This window comes from Scylla paramamosain, unplaced genomic scaffold (genome assembly GCF_035594125.1).
Source record: "Scylla paramamosain isolate STU-SP2022 unplaced genomic scaffold, ASM3559412v1 Contig91, whole genome shotgun sequence".
Classification (NCBI taxonomy): domain Eukaryota; kingdom Metazoa; phylum Arthropoda; class Malacostraca; order Decapoda; family Portunidae; genus Scylla; species Scylla paramamosain.
This window is the reverse complement of record NW_026973756.1, coordinates 24327-40537: the sequence shown is the minus strand read 5'-3', so window position 1 is coordinate 40537 and position 16211 is coordinate 24327. Positions and strand designations below refer to the sequence as shown.

General features: G+C 41.5%; 1 protein-coding gene across 7 annotated transcripts in view; it reads left to right on the top strand.

Annotated features, from left to right (window-relative positions):
* Nucleotides 1-2195: 2195 nt before the first annotated feature.
* Nucleotides 2196-16211, top strand: part of LOC135098910 (fibrocystin-L-like) — a 32006-nt gene continuing 17990 nt past the window's right edge. For 2 of the 7 annotated variants that reach the window (XM_064001324.1, XM_064001320.1), the window contains exons 1-9: nt 2196-2976; nt 6877-7049; nt 9888-9974; nt 12477-12629; nt 13185-13295; nt 13987-14167; nt 15050-15146; nt 15516-15621; nt 15773-16122. In XM_064001324.1, coding sequence (XP_063857394.1) covers nt 12485-12629; nt 13185-13295; nt 13987-14167; nt 15050-15146; nt 15516-15621; nt 15773-16122 — 990 coding nt within the window. In that variant the 5' untranslated portion in view covers nt 2196-2976; nt 6877-7049; nt 9888-9974; nt 12477-12484. The remainder of the gene's footprint in view (nt 2977-6876; nt 7050-9887; nt 9975-12476; nt 12630-13184; nt 13296-13986; nt 14168-15049; nt 15147-15515; nt 15622-15772; nt 16123-16211) is intronic. The other 5 variants (XM_064001325.1, XM_064001328.1, XM_064001323.1 and 2 more) reach the window with 4 other exon arrangements.

The window sequence follows — 16211 nt, the reverse complement described above, 5'->3', positions numbered from 1 at the left end:
GTCCCGTTCATCTCGTCTCGTTCGTCTCGTTCATCTCGTCTCGTTCGTCTCGTTCGTCTCGTCTCGTTCGTCCCGTTCATCTCGTCTCGTTCGTCTCGTTCGTCTCGTCTCGTTCGTCCCGTTCATCTCGTCTCGTTCGTCTCGTTCGTCTCGTCTCGTTCGTCCCGTTCATCTCGTCTCGTTCGTCTCGTTCATCCCGTTCGTCTCGTTCGTCTCGTTCGTCTCGTCTCGTTCGTCTCGTTCGTCTCGTCTCGTTCGTCCTGTTCGTCTCGTCTCGTTCGTCTCGTCTCGTTCGTCTCGTCTCGTTCGTCCCGTTCGTCTCGTCTCGTCTCGTCTCGTCTCGTCTCGTTCGTCTCGTCTCGTTCGTCCCGTTCGTCTCGTCTCGTCTCGTCTCGTCTCGTCTCGTTCGTCTCGTCTCGTTCGTCCCGTTCGTCTCGTCTCGTTCGTCTCGTCTCGTTCGTCCCGTTCGTCTCGTCTCGTCTCGTCTCGTCTCGTCTCGCTTTACACTTGTTTCTCTCTCGTTCGTCTCGCCTGTCCTGTCCTCTCTTTTCTCTTGTCTTCTCTCCTCTCCTCTTCTCTCCTCTCCTCTCCTCTCCTCTTCTCTTCACTTTCCTCTCTTCTCCTGTCCTCTCTTTTCTCTTCTCATCTCTTCTCTTCTCTTTTCTTTTCTCTCCTCTCCTCTCCTCTCCTCTCCTCTCCTTTCCTCTCCTCTCCTCTCCTTTCCTCTCCTCTCCTTTCCTCTCCTCTCCTCTCTTCTTTTCTCTTCTCTCTTCTCTTTTCTCTTCTTTTCTCTTCTCTCTTCTCTTCCCTTCTCTTCTCTTCTCTTCTCTTCTCTTCTCTTTCCTCCCCTCTCCTCTTATCTTCTCTTCTCTTCTCTCCTCTCCTCTCCTTTTCTCTTCTCTTCTCTATCCTCTCCTCTCCTCCTCTCTTCTCTTCTGTGTCCTCTCCTCTCCTCTTCTCTGCTCTCCTCTTTTCTTTCCTCTCCTCTTTTCTTTCCTCTCCTCTGTTCTCCTCTCCTCTTCTCTTCTCTTCTCTTTCCTCTCCTCTCCTCTCCTCTCCTCTCCTCTCCTCTCCTCTTCTCTTCTCTTGTCTTTCCTCTTCTGTTCTCTCTTCTCTTCCCTTTTCTTCTCTTCTCTTACGTTTAGATTTAGGTTTATCAGGGGATCGATAGTAGGGGGGAATAAGAAGACAATCGGGTGAAGATAATAGGTTGGGTTAAGTGACGAAGGAAAATAGAAGATAAAAACAATATATGCTGTATTTTAATGTCATTATTTAATGTATGTATGATTTGTTGTTTTGTTCAATATTGTGTCAGTATTACATTCCCCTCGCGTCCCCTGTCTGTGCCGCATGGTGCTGCCTTGCAAGGCTGACACCTGTCTAGTTCCAGGCAACACCACGACTCAGGGCGCAGTAGTGGATGCCCAGACTTGTGAAGGTGTGTGTTGTCAGCCTTGCATGTGATGACGAGTGTAGGTGGTAGTGAAGTGTTGTATTTGGTGTATACTGGATTAGGTGTTGCTTCTTCTCATTTTTTTGTCAGCCTGGCGTATGATGACCAGTGTATGTGATAGTGTAGCTTCTAGTGATTGATGTAGTGTTGGTGATGCAGCACTGACTTGATAGATGTAATGTTGATAGATGTATTGTTGATAGATGTATTGATAGATGTATTCATCCTCCAATTATACTTTTTACCCACAATTATTATTATATATCTAAGAAGCATTTACCCTCCAATTACTCTTTTTATCCACTATTATTATTATTAATCTTCAATATTCCTTTTATTATTGTAATTACCTTTACTGTCTGTCAATGTTATTATTATTATTGTTATTATTATTATTATTATTATTATTATTATTATTATTATTATTATTATTATTATTATTATCATTATTACTATTACTGTTACTATGTATATATAATATTTATACATGGAAGTTTATATTTCTATTATTTGTGTATATATATATATATATATATATATATATATATATATATATATATATATATATATATATATATATATATATATATATATATATATATATATATATATATATATATATATATATATATATATATATATATATATATATATATATATATATATATATATATATTATACTCTTCACTGCATTTAAAATGTATATGTTTTCTATATGTGTATTTAGAATATTATAGATTTAAGTTCATGACCAAAAAAGCTATATTTATATATGTGATGTCTGCCAGTCTTTCTCTATGGAATCATAATTAAGTGTGAATTTATAGGTAAGCGTAATAAAGTGTTTTAAGTGTTTCCCAGCGAGATATATTCAGTTGCTGGCCACTGCAAGGCCATTGGCCCAACAGTCTCCGCTGCTGGCCCTGGGCGTTAATACCTTTGACCTGCTGATCCAGCTGGCGAGGGGGGGGCGTACACCCCTCACTACAGCCTGCAGTCACCCGCCTCACTTGTGCCTTCCTGAAGGAGGCAGGGCAGCCACCAAGCCTGCGGTTGGCTCACAGGAAGCCCCCAGAGCATAAAAGTGATGATGCAGGGGCATCATTGCAGCCCTAGAGAGGAAGAGGAACATGGCTGAAGACTTGGTTAAAAGATTAGTCAAATATAGTGTTGAAACAGATCTTTAAAGTGTTCACAGCAATTCGGCTTTCATTTGTAAACAAAGAGCAGACAGCTAGGAAGATGACACCAGCAGCGGCAGGCGGAGACAGGCAGTGTGACACCGTAGCCCTCCGCTCTGCCTGACATGTGCTGTGTGTCACGCAACCAAACTCAAGTGGAACATGCACTGTTACATGTACCAGGTTATCGAACACCCCTAACAAGTGTGGCGCCATTCGTAAGGTAACAAAACTGCTTGTCTTGAAAGAAAGTCCAGTGACAGAGACAACCTTGGCCAGTGTTGTGTTCGCTTCCTGACAGGGCGGGGATTGTGACCAGGAATTTGTCCAGCTTCCTCTGTAAGTGTTTGGTATTCACGCCCTTCATGTCACGGTGTGTGCCGGGAGGGAGGTGAACAGGTGGGTGTCCCTTGTTGCAACACTGCTGTGCTGGAGGCTTCTGATACTGGTGTGGCAGTTTGAAGGGAGGTGGGGTGGCCACGCTTATTCCTTCCTGATCGTGCTTTGCAGTGAGTGCATGTCATGGGTTCAGATTTGGGCGGGACAGTCTGGTTAGCAATAATTATTTTCCACATATTTATAATTTGGTATTTTTCATTCTTCTTTCTACTGAGTATAATTTGTATTGTGTCTTGTTTGGTAATTAACTTTTCTTTGTTGTTTCTCTCTCTCTCTCTCTCTCTCTCTCTCTCTCTCTCTCTCTCTCTCTCTCTCTCTCTCTCTCTCTCTCTCTCTCTCTGCTACTTCTGAGATCCCTCCTTGTGCTAGGTGTGAGTTAGATGGTGGCTGGGATGGTATTGGCTAGTAAACGTCATCTGTGGTTTCTCTCAAGCCTGTCATGCTTATTCTGCAGCCTGGAATTCTGGTTGTGTCTCTCACCTCAGACTATTGGAGTCAGTTAAGAGACAGTGGGCAAAAAGAATTCAAGGATTTGAGAACATGTCATGATCAGCATTTTAAAACCTTGAACTTGTATTCACTCAAAGGGAGAAACTATTACGGGTTGATCTTATTATTAAATTTGGAAGATATTTTCATGGACTCTCCCCAATCACTTTTTTTTTTTTTTTTTTTTTTTTATGTAGGAAGGATACTGGCCAAGGGCAACAAAAATCTAATAAAAAAAAATGCCCACTGAAATGCCAGTCCCTAAAAGGGTCAAAGCAGTGGTCAAAAATTGGTGGATAAGTGTCTTGAAACCTCCCTCTTGAAGGAATTCAAGTCATAGGAAGGTGGAAATACAGAAGCAGGCAAGGAGTTCCAGAGTTTACCAGAGAAAGGGATGAATGATTGAGAATACTGGTTAACTCTTGCGTTAGAGAGGTGGACAGAATAGGAGTGAGAGAAAGAAGAAAGTCTTGTGCAGCGAGGCCGCGGAAGGAGGGGAGGCATGCAGTTAGCAAGATCAGAAGAGCAGTTAGCATGAAAATAGCGGTAGAAGACAGCTAGAGATGCAACATTGCGGCGGTGAGAGAGAGGCTGAAGACAGTCAGTTAGAGGAGAGGAGTTGATGAGACGAAAAGCTTTTGATTCCACCCTGTCTAGAACAGCAGTATGAGTGGAACCCCCCCAGACATGTGAAGCATACTCCATACATGGACGGATAAGGCCCTTGTACAGAGTTAGCAGCTGGGGGGGTGAGAAAAACTGGCGGAGACGTCTCAGAACACCTAACTTCATAGAAGCTGTTTTAGCTAGAGATGAGATGTGAAGTTTCCAGTTCAGATTATAAGTAAAGGACAGACCGAGGATGTTCAGTGTAGAAGAGGGGGACAGTTGAGTGTCATTGAAGAAGAGGGGATAGTTGTCTGGAAGATTGTGTCGAGTTGATAGATGGAGGAATTGAGTTTTTGAGGCATTGAACAATACCAAGTTTGCTCTGCCCCAATCAGAAATTTTAGAAAGATCAGAAGTCAGGCGTTCTGTGGCTTCCCTGCGTGATATGTTTACCTCCTGAAGGGTTGGACGTCTATGAAAAGACGTGGAAAAGTGCAGGGTGGTATCATCAGCATAGGAGTGGATAGGACAAGAAGTTTGGTTTAGAAGATCATTAATGAATAATAAGAAGAGAGTGGGTGACAGGACAGAACCCTGAGGAACACCACTGTTAATAGATTTAGGAGAAGAACAGTGACCGTCTACCACAGCAGCAATAGAACGGTCAGAAAGGAAACTTGAGATGAAGTTACAGAGAGAAGGATAGAAACCGTAGGAGGGTAGTTTGGAAATCAAAGCTTTGTGCCAGACTCTATCAAAGGCTTTTGATATGTCCAAGGCAACAGCAAAAGTTTCACCAAAGTCTCTAAAAGAGGATGACCAAGACTCAGTAAGGAAAGCCAGAAGATCACCAGTAGAGCGGCCTTGACGGAACCCATACTGGCGATCAGATAGAAGGTTGTGAAGTGATAGATGTTTAAGAATCTTCCTGTTGAGGATAGATTCAAAAACTTTAGATAAGCAGGAAATTAAAGCAATAGGACGGTAGTTTGAGGGATTAGAGCGGTCACCCTTTTTAGGAACAGGTTGAATGTAGGCAAACTTCCAGCAAGAAGGAAAGGTAGATGTTGACAGACATAGCTGAAAGAGTTTGACTAGGCAAGGTGCAAGCACGGAGGCACAGTTTCGGAGAACAATAGGAGGGACCCCATCAGGTCCATAAGCCTTCTGAGGGTTTAGGCCAGCGAGGGCATGGAAAACATCATTACGAAGAATTTTAATACGAGGCATGAAGTAGTCAGAGGGTGGAGGAGAGGGAGGAACAAGCCCAGAATCGTCCAAGGTAGAGTTTTTAGCAAAGGTTTGAGCAAAGAGTTCAGCTTTAGAAATAGATGTGATAGCAGTGGTGCCATCTGGTTGAAGTAGAGGAGGGAAAGAAGAAGAAGCAAAGTTATTGGAGATATTTTTGGCTAGATGCCAGAAATCACGAGGGGAGTTAGATCTTGAAAGGTTCTGACATTTTCTGTTAATGAAGGAGTTTTTGGCTAGTTGGAGAACAGACTTGGCATGGTTCCGGGCAGAAATATAAAGTGCATGAGATTCTGGTGATGGAAGGCTTAAGTACCTTTTGTGGGCCACCTCTCTATCATGTATAGCACGAGAACAAGCTGTGTTAAACCAAGGTTTAGAAGGTTTAGGACGAGAAAAAGAGTGAGGAATGTACGCCTCCATGCCAGACACTATCACCTCTGTTATGCGCTCAGCACACAAAGACGGGTCTCTGACACGGAAGCAGTAGTCATTCCAAGGAAAATCAGCAACTGTTCACCTCAGCCCCCTTGTGTCAACACTAGAGGCCATCCATACAGTTAATGCAGCAGACCTGCTCATCTCAGCCACTACTGTCAGCACTAGAGGCCATCCATACAAATTAATGCAACAGACTTGTACACCTCAGCCACTACTGTCAGCACTAGAGGCCATCCATACAATTAATGCAACAGACTTGTACATCTCAGCCACTACTGTCAGCACTAGAGGCCGTCCATACAGTTAATGCAGCAGACCTGTTCATCTCAGCCACTACTGTCAGCACTAGAGGCCATCCATACAATTAATGCAACAGACTTGTACACCTCGGCCACTGCTGTCAGCACTAGAGGCCATCCATACAGTTAATGCAGCAGACCTGTTCATCTCAGCCACTTCTATCAGCACTAGAAGCCTTCCATACAAATTAATGCAACAGACTTGTACACCTCGGCCACTGCTGTCAGCACTAGAGGCCATCCATACAGTTAATGCAGCAGACCTGTTTATCTGAGCCACTTCTGTCAGCATTCCTTATAGTTGTTGTGATGCCAGGCACACATTTTTCTCAAGAGTGATGAAAATTTGGAATTTTCTTGCTAACAGTGTGCCTGAATCTAATTCTGTTGATGGTTTTAGGTACAGTTTGTCCAATTTCTCAGGTGTACATCTGTTTGATTCTTGCTGGTGACATATACGCTGTGCTGCTAGTCAGATTTATTATTTATCTTGGGCTGATGGCACACTTGCCAGGCAGTTAGATAAGCATGTACAGACTTTGGTGTCTTTTTGATAGTGGTGGTGAGCTGACCCTGAACTGGCCCTAAAGGGGTTCTCTCTTGTGAGACCAGCCAGGTAAAAAATATGTTGAAATGTAGCCACATTTACTGTTCTGAAGTATTTACTATTCTATTCATTTCTTCTCTGTTCACAGGTGCTCTGGAAAATCAATTCAAGGCTAATTATTATTTTTTCTTTATTCATTATCTACAGTTGCCTTGGAAAGTGCATTCCTGGCTGAGTGTGGTGCGTGTGCCTGCTACTCGTGTGGTGGTGCTGCTGCTGCGTGAAGCCTCTGCCGTGGGAACCCACCACAAATAGCTAATGGATTCTGTATGACGGGATCAGCAGCAGACAGAATTCCAGTGATGTATTAACATGCCTAGGTTTGGTCCTAAAGGATTGATTTGATGTTATATTTACTACTCATTTGTCTGTAGTCTATATAGTTTTACTACTACTGGAGTAGTAGTAACACTGGGGCTTTTTTTTCTTTTTTTTTTATTCAAAATTTGTGTTGCCCCTGGCCAGTGCCCCTCTTACAGGAGAAAAGTAGTAGTAGTAATATTTATTTTTGTATGTGTTTGTGTCTATCATAGTATACTGCAGTGTAGGAAAAGTTTTATGAGGAAGATGTGTTAATCTTGACAGTCACTGGTTTGAACCTGAAGCACAACTTTCCAGAAACAAGACCTTGCATTTAGTATACAACAAACTAACTTACCAGCTTCCTGTGTTAGCTTAGTTATATCTTGTTTGTATTCTTAATGCTTTGCTTTCTCATAAAAAAAACATTTTCAAAGGCCATACAGATGATCACCAAAATTCTCATGGGGCATTTTCTTTCTCTCTTGCAAAATCCTTGCATTGTCAGTCATGAAAATGCCCCTGGAGACCACAACAACACCACCTGAGTAAAGATAAAGGTGAAAATAATGATAGTGGTTGTGGCAGTGGTGGTGGTGGTGGTGGTGGCTCTGAGGAGAATTAAGTACTAATATCAGAAGGATGTGGTTTTCATGTTGCAGAAGAAACCAGATGGAAAAAAGGTGTGTGTGTGTGTGTGTGTGGGAGAGAGAGAGAGAGAGAGAGAGAGAGAGAGAGAGAGAGAGAGAGAGAGAGAGAGAGAGAGAGAGAGAGGGTGGCTGGGTTAGGGAGAGAGAAGAGAAAGAAAAAGAGGTAAGTGGAGATATGGAGACAAGGGAGAAGGAAGGAAAAGCAGAGGAGTTATGGGAGAGATGGCAGAAAGGGAGGAGGAGGAAGACAAGGAGGGAGGGAGGGTAGATGAGCAGTATGTAAGTGAGTGTGAGTGGAGTCAACATATAAAAGGGAGAGAAATGAACACTCTAAGGAGGGAAGAAATAAAGAATTCATGAAAAGATATTATAGACATATGTAAGGATGAACCAAGGATGTTCTATAGAACGGTAAAATGAAGAATAAAAATGGGTTCAACAAACTGAAAATAAATGGCAAACATGTTGAAGAAGAAGCACAAATTGCAGAGGTTTTGAATGACTTCTTTCAAAGTGTCTTCACTGGAGAGGGAACATTTGGTAGGCCGGTGACGGCAGATGTGATAGTAGAAGAGTGAGTGAGATTGAGGTAACAGTGGATGAGGTAAGAATAATGATGGAAGACTTGGATGTGAGGAAGGCACAGGGACCAGATGGAGTGTCTGATTGGGTGGTGAAGGAATGCAGAGATCAACCTGCACACATGATTTACAAACTCATCATAACTTCAATAACAGAAGGAGTGGTGCCCAACATTGGAAAAAAAGCAGGTATAGTCCCCATATATAAGAGTGGAAGCAAAGAAAAACCATTTAATTATAGACCAGCATCATTAACAAGTGTAGTGGCAAAATTGTGCCAAAGAATAGTGAAGCAAAAATGGAGTGAATATCTGGAAAAGAGAGAAATATTAACAGACAGACAATTCAGATTTAGGAAAGGAAGGTCATGTATAACAAATTTAAGGTGTTTCTACTCCAGTCATAGATATGGTACAAGAAAGAGAGGGATGGGCAGATTGTGTTTATTTTGATAAGGTGCCCCACAGTAGACTGTTGTGGAAATGAGAAATATCTGGTGGGCTGAGAGGAGCACTCCTACATTGGATCAGTGACTTTCTGAGAGGAAGGGAAATGAGAACAGTGGTCAAAGATAAAAAGTCATCATGGAGAGAGGTAATTAGTGGTGTTCTGCAGGGTTCAGTACTACCACCAGTCATGTTTGCTACCTGTGTGAATGATGTGATGGAAGGGGTGAATAGTTACATGAGTCTATTTGCTGATGATGCAAAATTGATGGGAAAAGTGGAGAGGACAGAGGATTGTGAAGCTCTACAGGGAGATCTGAATGTGATTTGGGATTAGAGTGACACTTGGAAAATGGAGTTTAACATAAAAAGATGAGGAGTGTTGAAGTTTGGGCATAGTTGTGTGATGCCAGTCTTCAGTTATAAATTGGGTAATGAGGAAATAAAAGTGAAGAGTGAAGAGAAAGACCTTGGAATTACTGTCACTGATAAGTTGTCCTCAGAGATACATGTAAGAAGAAAGACAGGGGAAACATATAATCTGGTGAGAAACATAAGAACAACATTCAACTACCTGGATGAAGAGATGATTAGGGATGTAACTGACAATGATAAGACCTAGTTTGAAATATGCAGCAGCGATGTGGTCTCCCAGCACTAAAAGGGGCATAAAGAAATTAGAAAGAATACAATGAGCAGCGACAAAGTTGCCTCTGACCCTATCAGACTTATCATATGAAGAGAGACTAAAACTAAACCTACCCACCCTTGGAAGAGAGGAGAGAGAGAGGTGATCTGATGGCATTATATTGGATTTTGTTGGACAGTGAAAAATTGGACCAGAGTAATTTGGTGGTGAGAGACTTTAGAAGCACGAGAGGGCATGAGAAGATGAAGAAGAAGGGTGTGTGTAGGAGGATATTAAGAAGAACAGTTTCCTGCAAAGTACTGCAGAAATCTGGAAACACACACACACACACACACACACACACACACACACACACACACACACACACACACACACACACACACACACACACACACACACACACACACACACACACACACACACACACACTCTTAAAAACATCTGAAAATTTTTACTATAAACTTGTAAATTTGTTCATAATTGTATGACTTCTTATATGTCACCTCTTATGTGACCTGTTATGACCTCTCAGGGACAGCCTTGGGGGCATCCATTACTGGCAGAAGCCCGAGTGTGCTGAGTGACGGGGCGGCATGACCTTGCACCATCAGAGGGTCAGGTCAGTGTGTTCATAGTGCATATTGTGCCTTAGTGGCCTGTCATATCTCTCTCTCTCTCTCTCTCTCTCTCTCTCTCTCTCTCTCTCTCTCTCTCTCTCTCTCTCTCTCTCTCTCTCTCTCTCTCTCTCTCTCTCTCTCTCTCTCTCTCTCTCTCTCTCTCTCTCTCTCTCTCTCTCTCTCTCTCTCTCTCACACACACACACACACACACACACACACACACACACACACACACACACACACACACACACACTTTTGATCATGTGAAGATGGAGATAGAGATCAAAGAAGAAGTGCCAAAATTCAATGAGGAATATAAAAATGAGAGAAAAAATTATGCTAAGGCAGACTTTACAGGGTTAAAGAAATTCTACGGAGAGCTTGATTGGAATAATTTATTAAGAGGTATGGAGGTGCAGAAAAAATATGAAGTGTTTTTAAGCAAGTTTAGAGAAGGTGTTAAAAGATATGTGCCAAGATATAAGGTAAAAGAAAATAAGAAAGTGTGGTTTAATGCAAAGTGTGCAGAGGCAAAAAAGAAAAAGGAGAGGGCATGGAAAAAAATGAGGAAACAATGGAATGAGATAAATAGAGAAGAATACAGGACAGCTAGAAATGATTATGTTAAAATAAGAAGAGAAGAAGAAAGAAATTTTGAAAGAGATGTAGTTGGAAAGTGTAAAGAAGAACCCAAACTTTTCTATAGATATGTAAATGGAAAAATAAAGCATAGAGATACTATTACAAAGCTGAAGAAAAATGGAGAAATTTATGAAACCACACAAGAGATGGCTGAGATACTGAATAAAAGCTTTAAGTCTGTATTTACAAGAGAAACTGTCTTTGCATCACTGGGAGATGAGGAACAACAGAAAGGAATAGCAAACATACAAGTGGAAAGAAAAGAAATTAAAAGACTACTGGAAGAGCTAGATACTAGGAAGGCGATGGGACCAGACGAAGTAAATGGATGGATATTGAAAGAATGTAGAGAGGAATTGGAAGAACCAATATGGGAGATAATTAACAGTTCTTTGAAGGAGGGAAAAGTACCAAAGGAATGGAAGAGAGCAAATATAGTACCGTTATACAAAGGAGGTAATAAAATGGAACCACTGAATTACAGACCAGTCTCACTCACGAGTATTGTAAGTAAACTCTGTGAAATAGTCATTAAAAACAGATGGGTGCAATATCTTGAACAAGAAAATATAATAACAGAAAAACAATTCGGTTTCAGGAAAGAGAGATCTTGCGTAACAAACTTACTGAGCTTTTATACAAGAGTAATAGATAAACTACAAGAGAGAGATGGTTGGGTTGATGCAGTCTATTTAGATCTGAAAAAAGCTTTTGATACAGTTCCACATAAAAGTCTCGTATGGAAACTGGAACATCGAGGAGGGCTAAAAGGAAAAATACTTAAGTGGATGAAGGATTATCTCCAAGGTAGGGAAATGAGCACAGTAATCAGAGATAATAAATCAAGTTGGTACGAAGTAACAAGCGGAGTACCACAAGGGTCTGTGTTGGCACCTATAATGTTTCAGGTCTATATAAATGATATGACTGTGGGTTTAAATAGCTACATTAACATGTTTGCAGATGATGCAAAATTGATGAAAGTAATAAAGAACCAAGAGGATTGTGAGGAACTACAGAGGGATATTGATAGAATTTATGAATGGAGTAAACGATGGAAATTAGAATTCAATATAAAAAAGTGCCATGTAATGGAGATGGGAAGAAGTAAAAGGAGACCTTCATGGAAGTATAAGATGGGAGGAATCACAATACCAAAGAGCAAAGAAGAAAAAGACTTGGGAGTAATAATTCAAGACACGCTATCACCAGAAAAACACATCAATGGAATATTTGGCTCTACATATAATTTGCTAGCAAATATCAGGGTAGCATTTAATTACCTAGACAAAGAAATGATGAAGAAAATCATAACACACATGATACGCCCCAAACTGGAATACGCAGCAGTGGTATGGTCTCCACACAAGAAGAAAGATATAAGGAAATTGGAAAGAATACAAAGAACAGCTACGAAAATGATACCTGAATTGGAAGACCTAAGTTACGAGGAAAGACTGGAAGAAATTGGATTACCAACACTGCAAGAAAGAAGGGAAAGAGGAGACCTGATAACAATGTTCAAATTAGTAAATGGCATGGAGAAGATAGACAGAGATGACCTAGTTGTAAAAGTGGAGGAAGGAGATAGACATACAAGGGGACATATGAAGAAATTAAAGAAGAGTCATTGTTTGGGAGATATTAAGAAATACAGCTTTCCGCATCGAACGGTTGAAATATGGAATAACTTAAAAGAAGAGGTGGTTGCGGCAAAGAGTGTGCACATGTTTAAAGAGAAATTGGACAAATTCGGGTATGGAGACAGGACTAATTGAGCTTTGGCTCGGACCCTGTACTATACAACTAGGTAAATACACACACACACACTAACCCTTACTGCCTCCTCCCCTGCCACAGTGACACAGATGTACCCGCCCGCCCTCAAGCAGAAGGGAATCCTTATTGAGGATGTGGCAGTCAAGAAGGTGACAGAGAATGGGTACTCCCTGGAATTCCAGACCACAAACTGCAAGACTGGAATGCCCCTCCTTGGGCTCCTGCAGGTGGAAGGTAAAAATAATGAAGAAGGTGAAATGTTTATCCTGTTTTGTCCTCCATGTTTTTTCTTTTTTTTTTTTTGCCCGTCACTCTGTTTCCTCTTCTTATCTGCTTTTTTTTTTCCCCATGGAGTTTGTGGTATTTTTACTCTTTTTTTATTTTAATTTATTTATCTTTTTTTACTTTGTTTAGTAGTGTCATGATGCTGGATGTGTGTTATTGGATCATGAGATGAGAGAGAGAGAGAGAGAGAGAGAGAGAGAGAGAGAGAGAGAGAGAGAGAGAGAATCATAAGAAAAAGATGCCTTATCATCCACATTTACATTCAACAATAAAGGAAAACAATGCAGCTTAATATATTTTCCTCTTAGTCTTAGGTAACCCATTGACAAGTCTTTGGGGACTGATACCTTTAGTGGGCCCTTTTCATTTGTGTTCCATCATATTGTTGCCTTAAACAAAGCCACCCACATACTAAAAGAAGGAAAAAAGACAAAACTTAATACACACTGCCATAAAACCCACAGCATTAATCAGTACTTTTCCCACTCTCTCTCCCTCTATCAGGTCCTCCAGCAAGCTTTGACACTCAGGTGACAGTCACATGCTCCTCTCAGACTGCCACGGGTCCCCTCGCTGGCACCTGGGACCTCGGAATTCAGGGGCAGGTTGTAAAAGGTTTGTTGGGAGACTGAACTATGGATGTCACTGGCCAGTGTTCCTATATGTCTTGCTGTCTTATCTTATTTTCATTTTAACAGGCTGCAGTGGAGGTTTCCTCAGGCTTTTAAGAATGCCAGTGGTAGTTTAAAAGGCTCTAGTGGAAGTCATTTAATTTTTCAAGGGTGGTCAGTGGTAGTTTGAAAGGCTTTAGTGGAAGTTATTTAGTTTTTCAAGGGTGAAGTGAGAGTTTAAAAGGCTGTAGTGGGAGTTATTTAGGTTTTCAAGAGTGAAGTGGTAATTTTTAAAAGGCTCTAGTGTAAGTTATTTAGTTTTTTCAACGGTGAAGTGGGAGTTTAAAAGGCTTTACTGGAAGTTATTTAGGTTTTTCAAGAGTGTTTTATAATTCTGGTGCAAGCTTAAGAAGGACAGTAGTAGTTTAACAGGCTGCTGTGGAGGTTATTTGGTTTTCAAGGTGTTTTATGATGCTGATGATAGTTTAAGAGGGGTGGTGGTAGTTTAGTGAAGTTTTCGGAGATATTTTTCATCACTAATGACAGTTTCATAAGAATTCTGCACTTTTAACAAGCTGAATTTTGGAGATTTTCAGCTGTTTTTCATAATGTTAATGATGGTTAAGGAAAGATTTTGCATCGCTCACTCACTCACTCACTCACTCACTCACTCACTCACTCACTCATTTTGGCAGACATTCCAGCAGGTGTTGACCCAAAGGTCCTGGAGGGCATTCTGGAAAGTGCCCTGGGAACTGATCTCACAGTCCAGTACTCCGGCTCCTGCAAGAACTACCACTACTACATTGAGTGGGAGGAAGATCCCGGCAGAAAGGAGCTGGTGGAGATACACACAGATAACCTGATGTTTGATGGGTGAGGGATTGGAAGTATTTGTTGCTCTCTCTTCTGTTTATTCCCATATTTATTTAGAGTTAGATGTGAAAAACCTGTATTCTTTGGTGGCAGAGTTACGAGATTTGTCTCTTCTGTGTGGAATAATTTTCTCTCAGCCTTGGCATATGTATGTATGTATGTATGTATGTATTTTTAGCTATCTTCTTTCTTTACACTGTCATATTTATTTAATCTATTCCATGGTATCTGTTTGACCTAATCCTTTCTTCTTTGTAGGGTCATTTTCCTTACTGTATCCTATCCTATCTTTTTGACTTACTTGCTTCATTATTCGGGTATTTTCTTTATGCAATCTCTATTTAACTTAACTGTCTCTCATTTGTTGGGTTATTTCCTTTGTCCTATCTATATGTTATGGAGGGAAACAGCCTTGGCATATGTATGTATGTATTTATGTATGTATGTATGTATGTATGTATGTATGTATTTTTAGCTATCTTCTTTCTTTACCCTGTCTTATTTATTTAACCTATCTATCTGCTTTTTCTACCATTTTTGTTATTCTGTTATTGCCCATCTGTTAGGTTAGGTTAGTCCATTTGTTCAAGTTAGGCTAGATTTGTTCACATGTTTAAGTTAGGTTAGGTTAGTCCATTTGTTGAAGTTAGGTTAGGCTAGTCCATATGTTTAAGTTAGGTTAAATTAGTCTGTTTGTTTAGGTTAGGTTAGTCCATTTGAGTTAGGTTAGGCTAGTCCATATGTTTAAGTTAGGTTAGGTTAGCTCATTTGTTTAAGTTAGGTTAGGTTAGTCCATTTGTTTAAGTTAGGTTAGGTTAGTCCATATGTTAAAGTTAGGTTATGTTAGTCCATTTGTTTAAGTTACCCATTGCTCCTTCACAGAACTCTAAAAACCAAGATCATTCGTGACTCAGCCGGAGTCCTTTGGCACAGCCCTCTTGAGACAGACTTTGTGACCACTCATAGGGACTCTCCTCATGTAAGTCCTTGCTGATTGGCAGAGAGAGAGAGAGAGAGAGAGAGAGAGAGAGAGAGAGAGAGAGAGAGAGAGAGAGAGAGAGAGAGAAAGAGAGAGAGAGAGAGAATATAGGCATGGATCACTAATGATAATGATATTTTTACTGCAAGAGGGACATTGACCAAGGGCAACTAAAAAGAAAAAAAAGCTCAGTGAGTGCCAGTAACCTACAGGAAAGTAAAAAAGGATCATCCAAAACTGGAGGATAAGTGTCTTCAAACCTCCCTCTTGAAAGAGTTGAAGTCACAGGAAGAGGGAAATACAGAAGCAGGCAGGGAGTTCCAGATGATGAGGATAACTAATAACATGATCTTACCTCATTGCTATCAGGTGACAGTACAAGTGAATGGTTACTTTGGTGCATGTCTTGGTGCCTGTGCCTTCACCTACGATGATGCCACCACTCCCATGCTGACTGGCGTCTCCGGCACTGCAGGTGAGCCGTCGGTCTGTCTGTTTGTCTGATTAGTCTTGTAGCTCTGCCTCTTCCCTGGCTTGCCTTCATCAGGTAAGGGCCCATGGCATTCCCTCACCCTCACCTTCACCATCTAATTTAACTCATTCCAAACTTGTATTTTTCCTGACAGGCGAGGGGCTGCAGCACACCCTCACCCTGAGTGGCACGGCCATCACTGCCACCCAGCTCACCTGCACTGTAGCACTGTGGGGCGGCTTGCATTCAGTGGCACTCAGCATGCAGCCGGCTGGCTCGGCACTGCTCCCCTCCCCCATCATCTACATGGTGCCAGTCACCGTGGTTGCACTCAGCATCACGGAGGGCAGCACTGGTGGACAGTATCCTCTCACTGTGACTGGCACTGGCTTCCCAGACAGTGATGGGTGGGAGGCTGGCAGTGCCATTATGACTCTGGGTGGCAAGAAGTGTGTGGTTATCTCTGGTGGACCCACAAAGGTCACCTGCACAGTGCCTGCTGGTGTGAGTATAAAGTGTGTGTGTGTGTATTTACCTAGTTGTATTTACCTAGTTATGCTTTATGGGAAAAGAGTTATGCTTGTGCTGTCCCA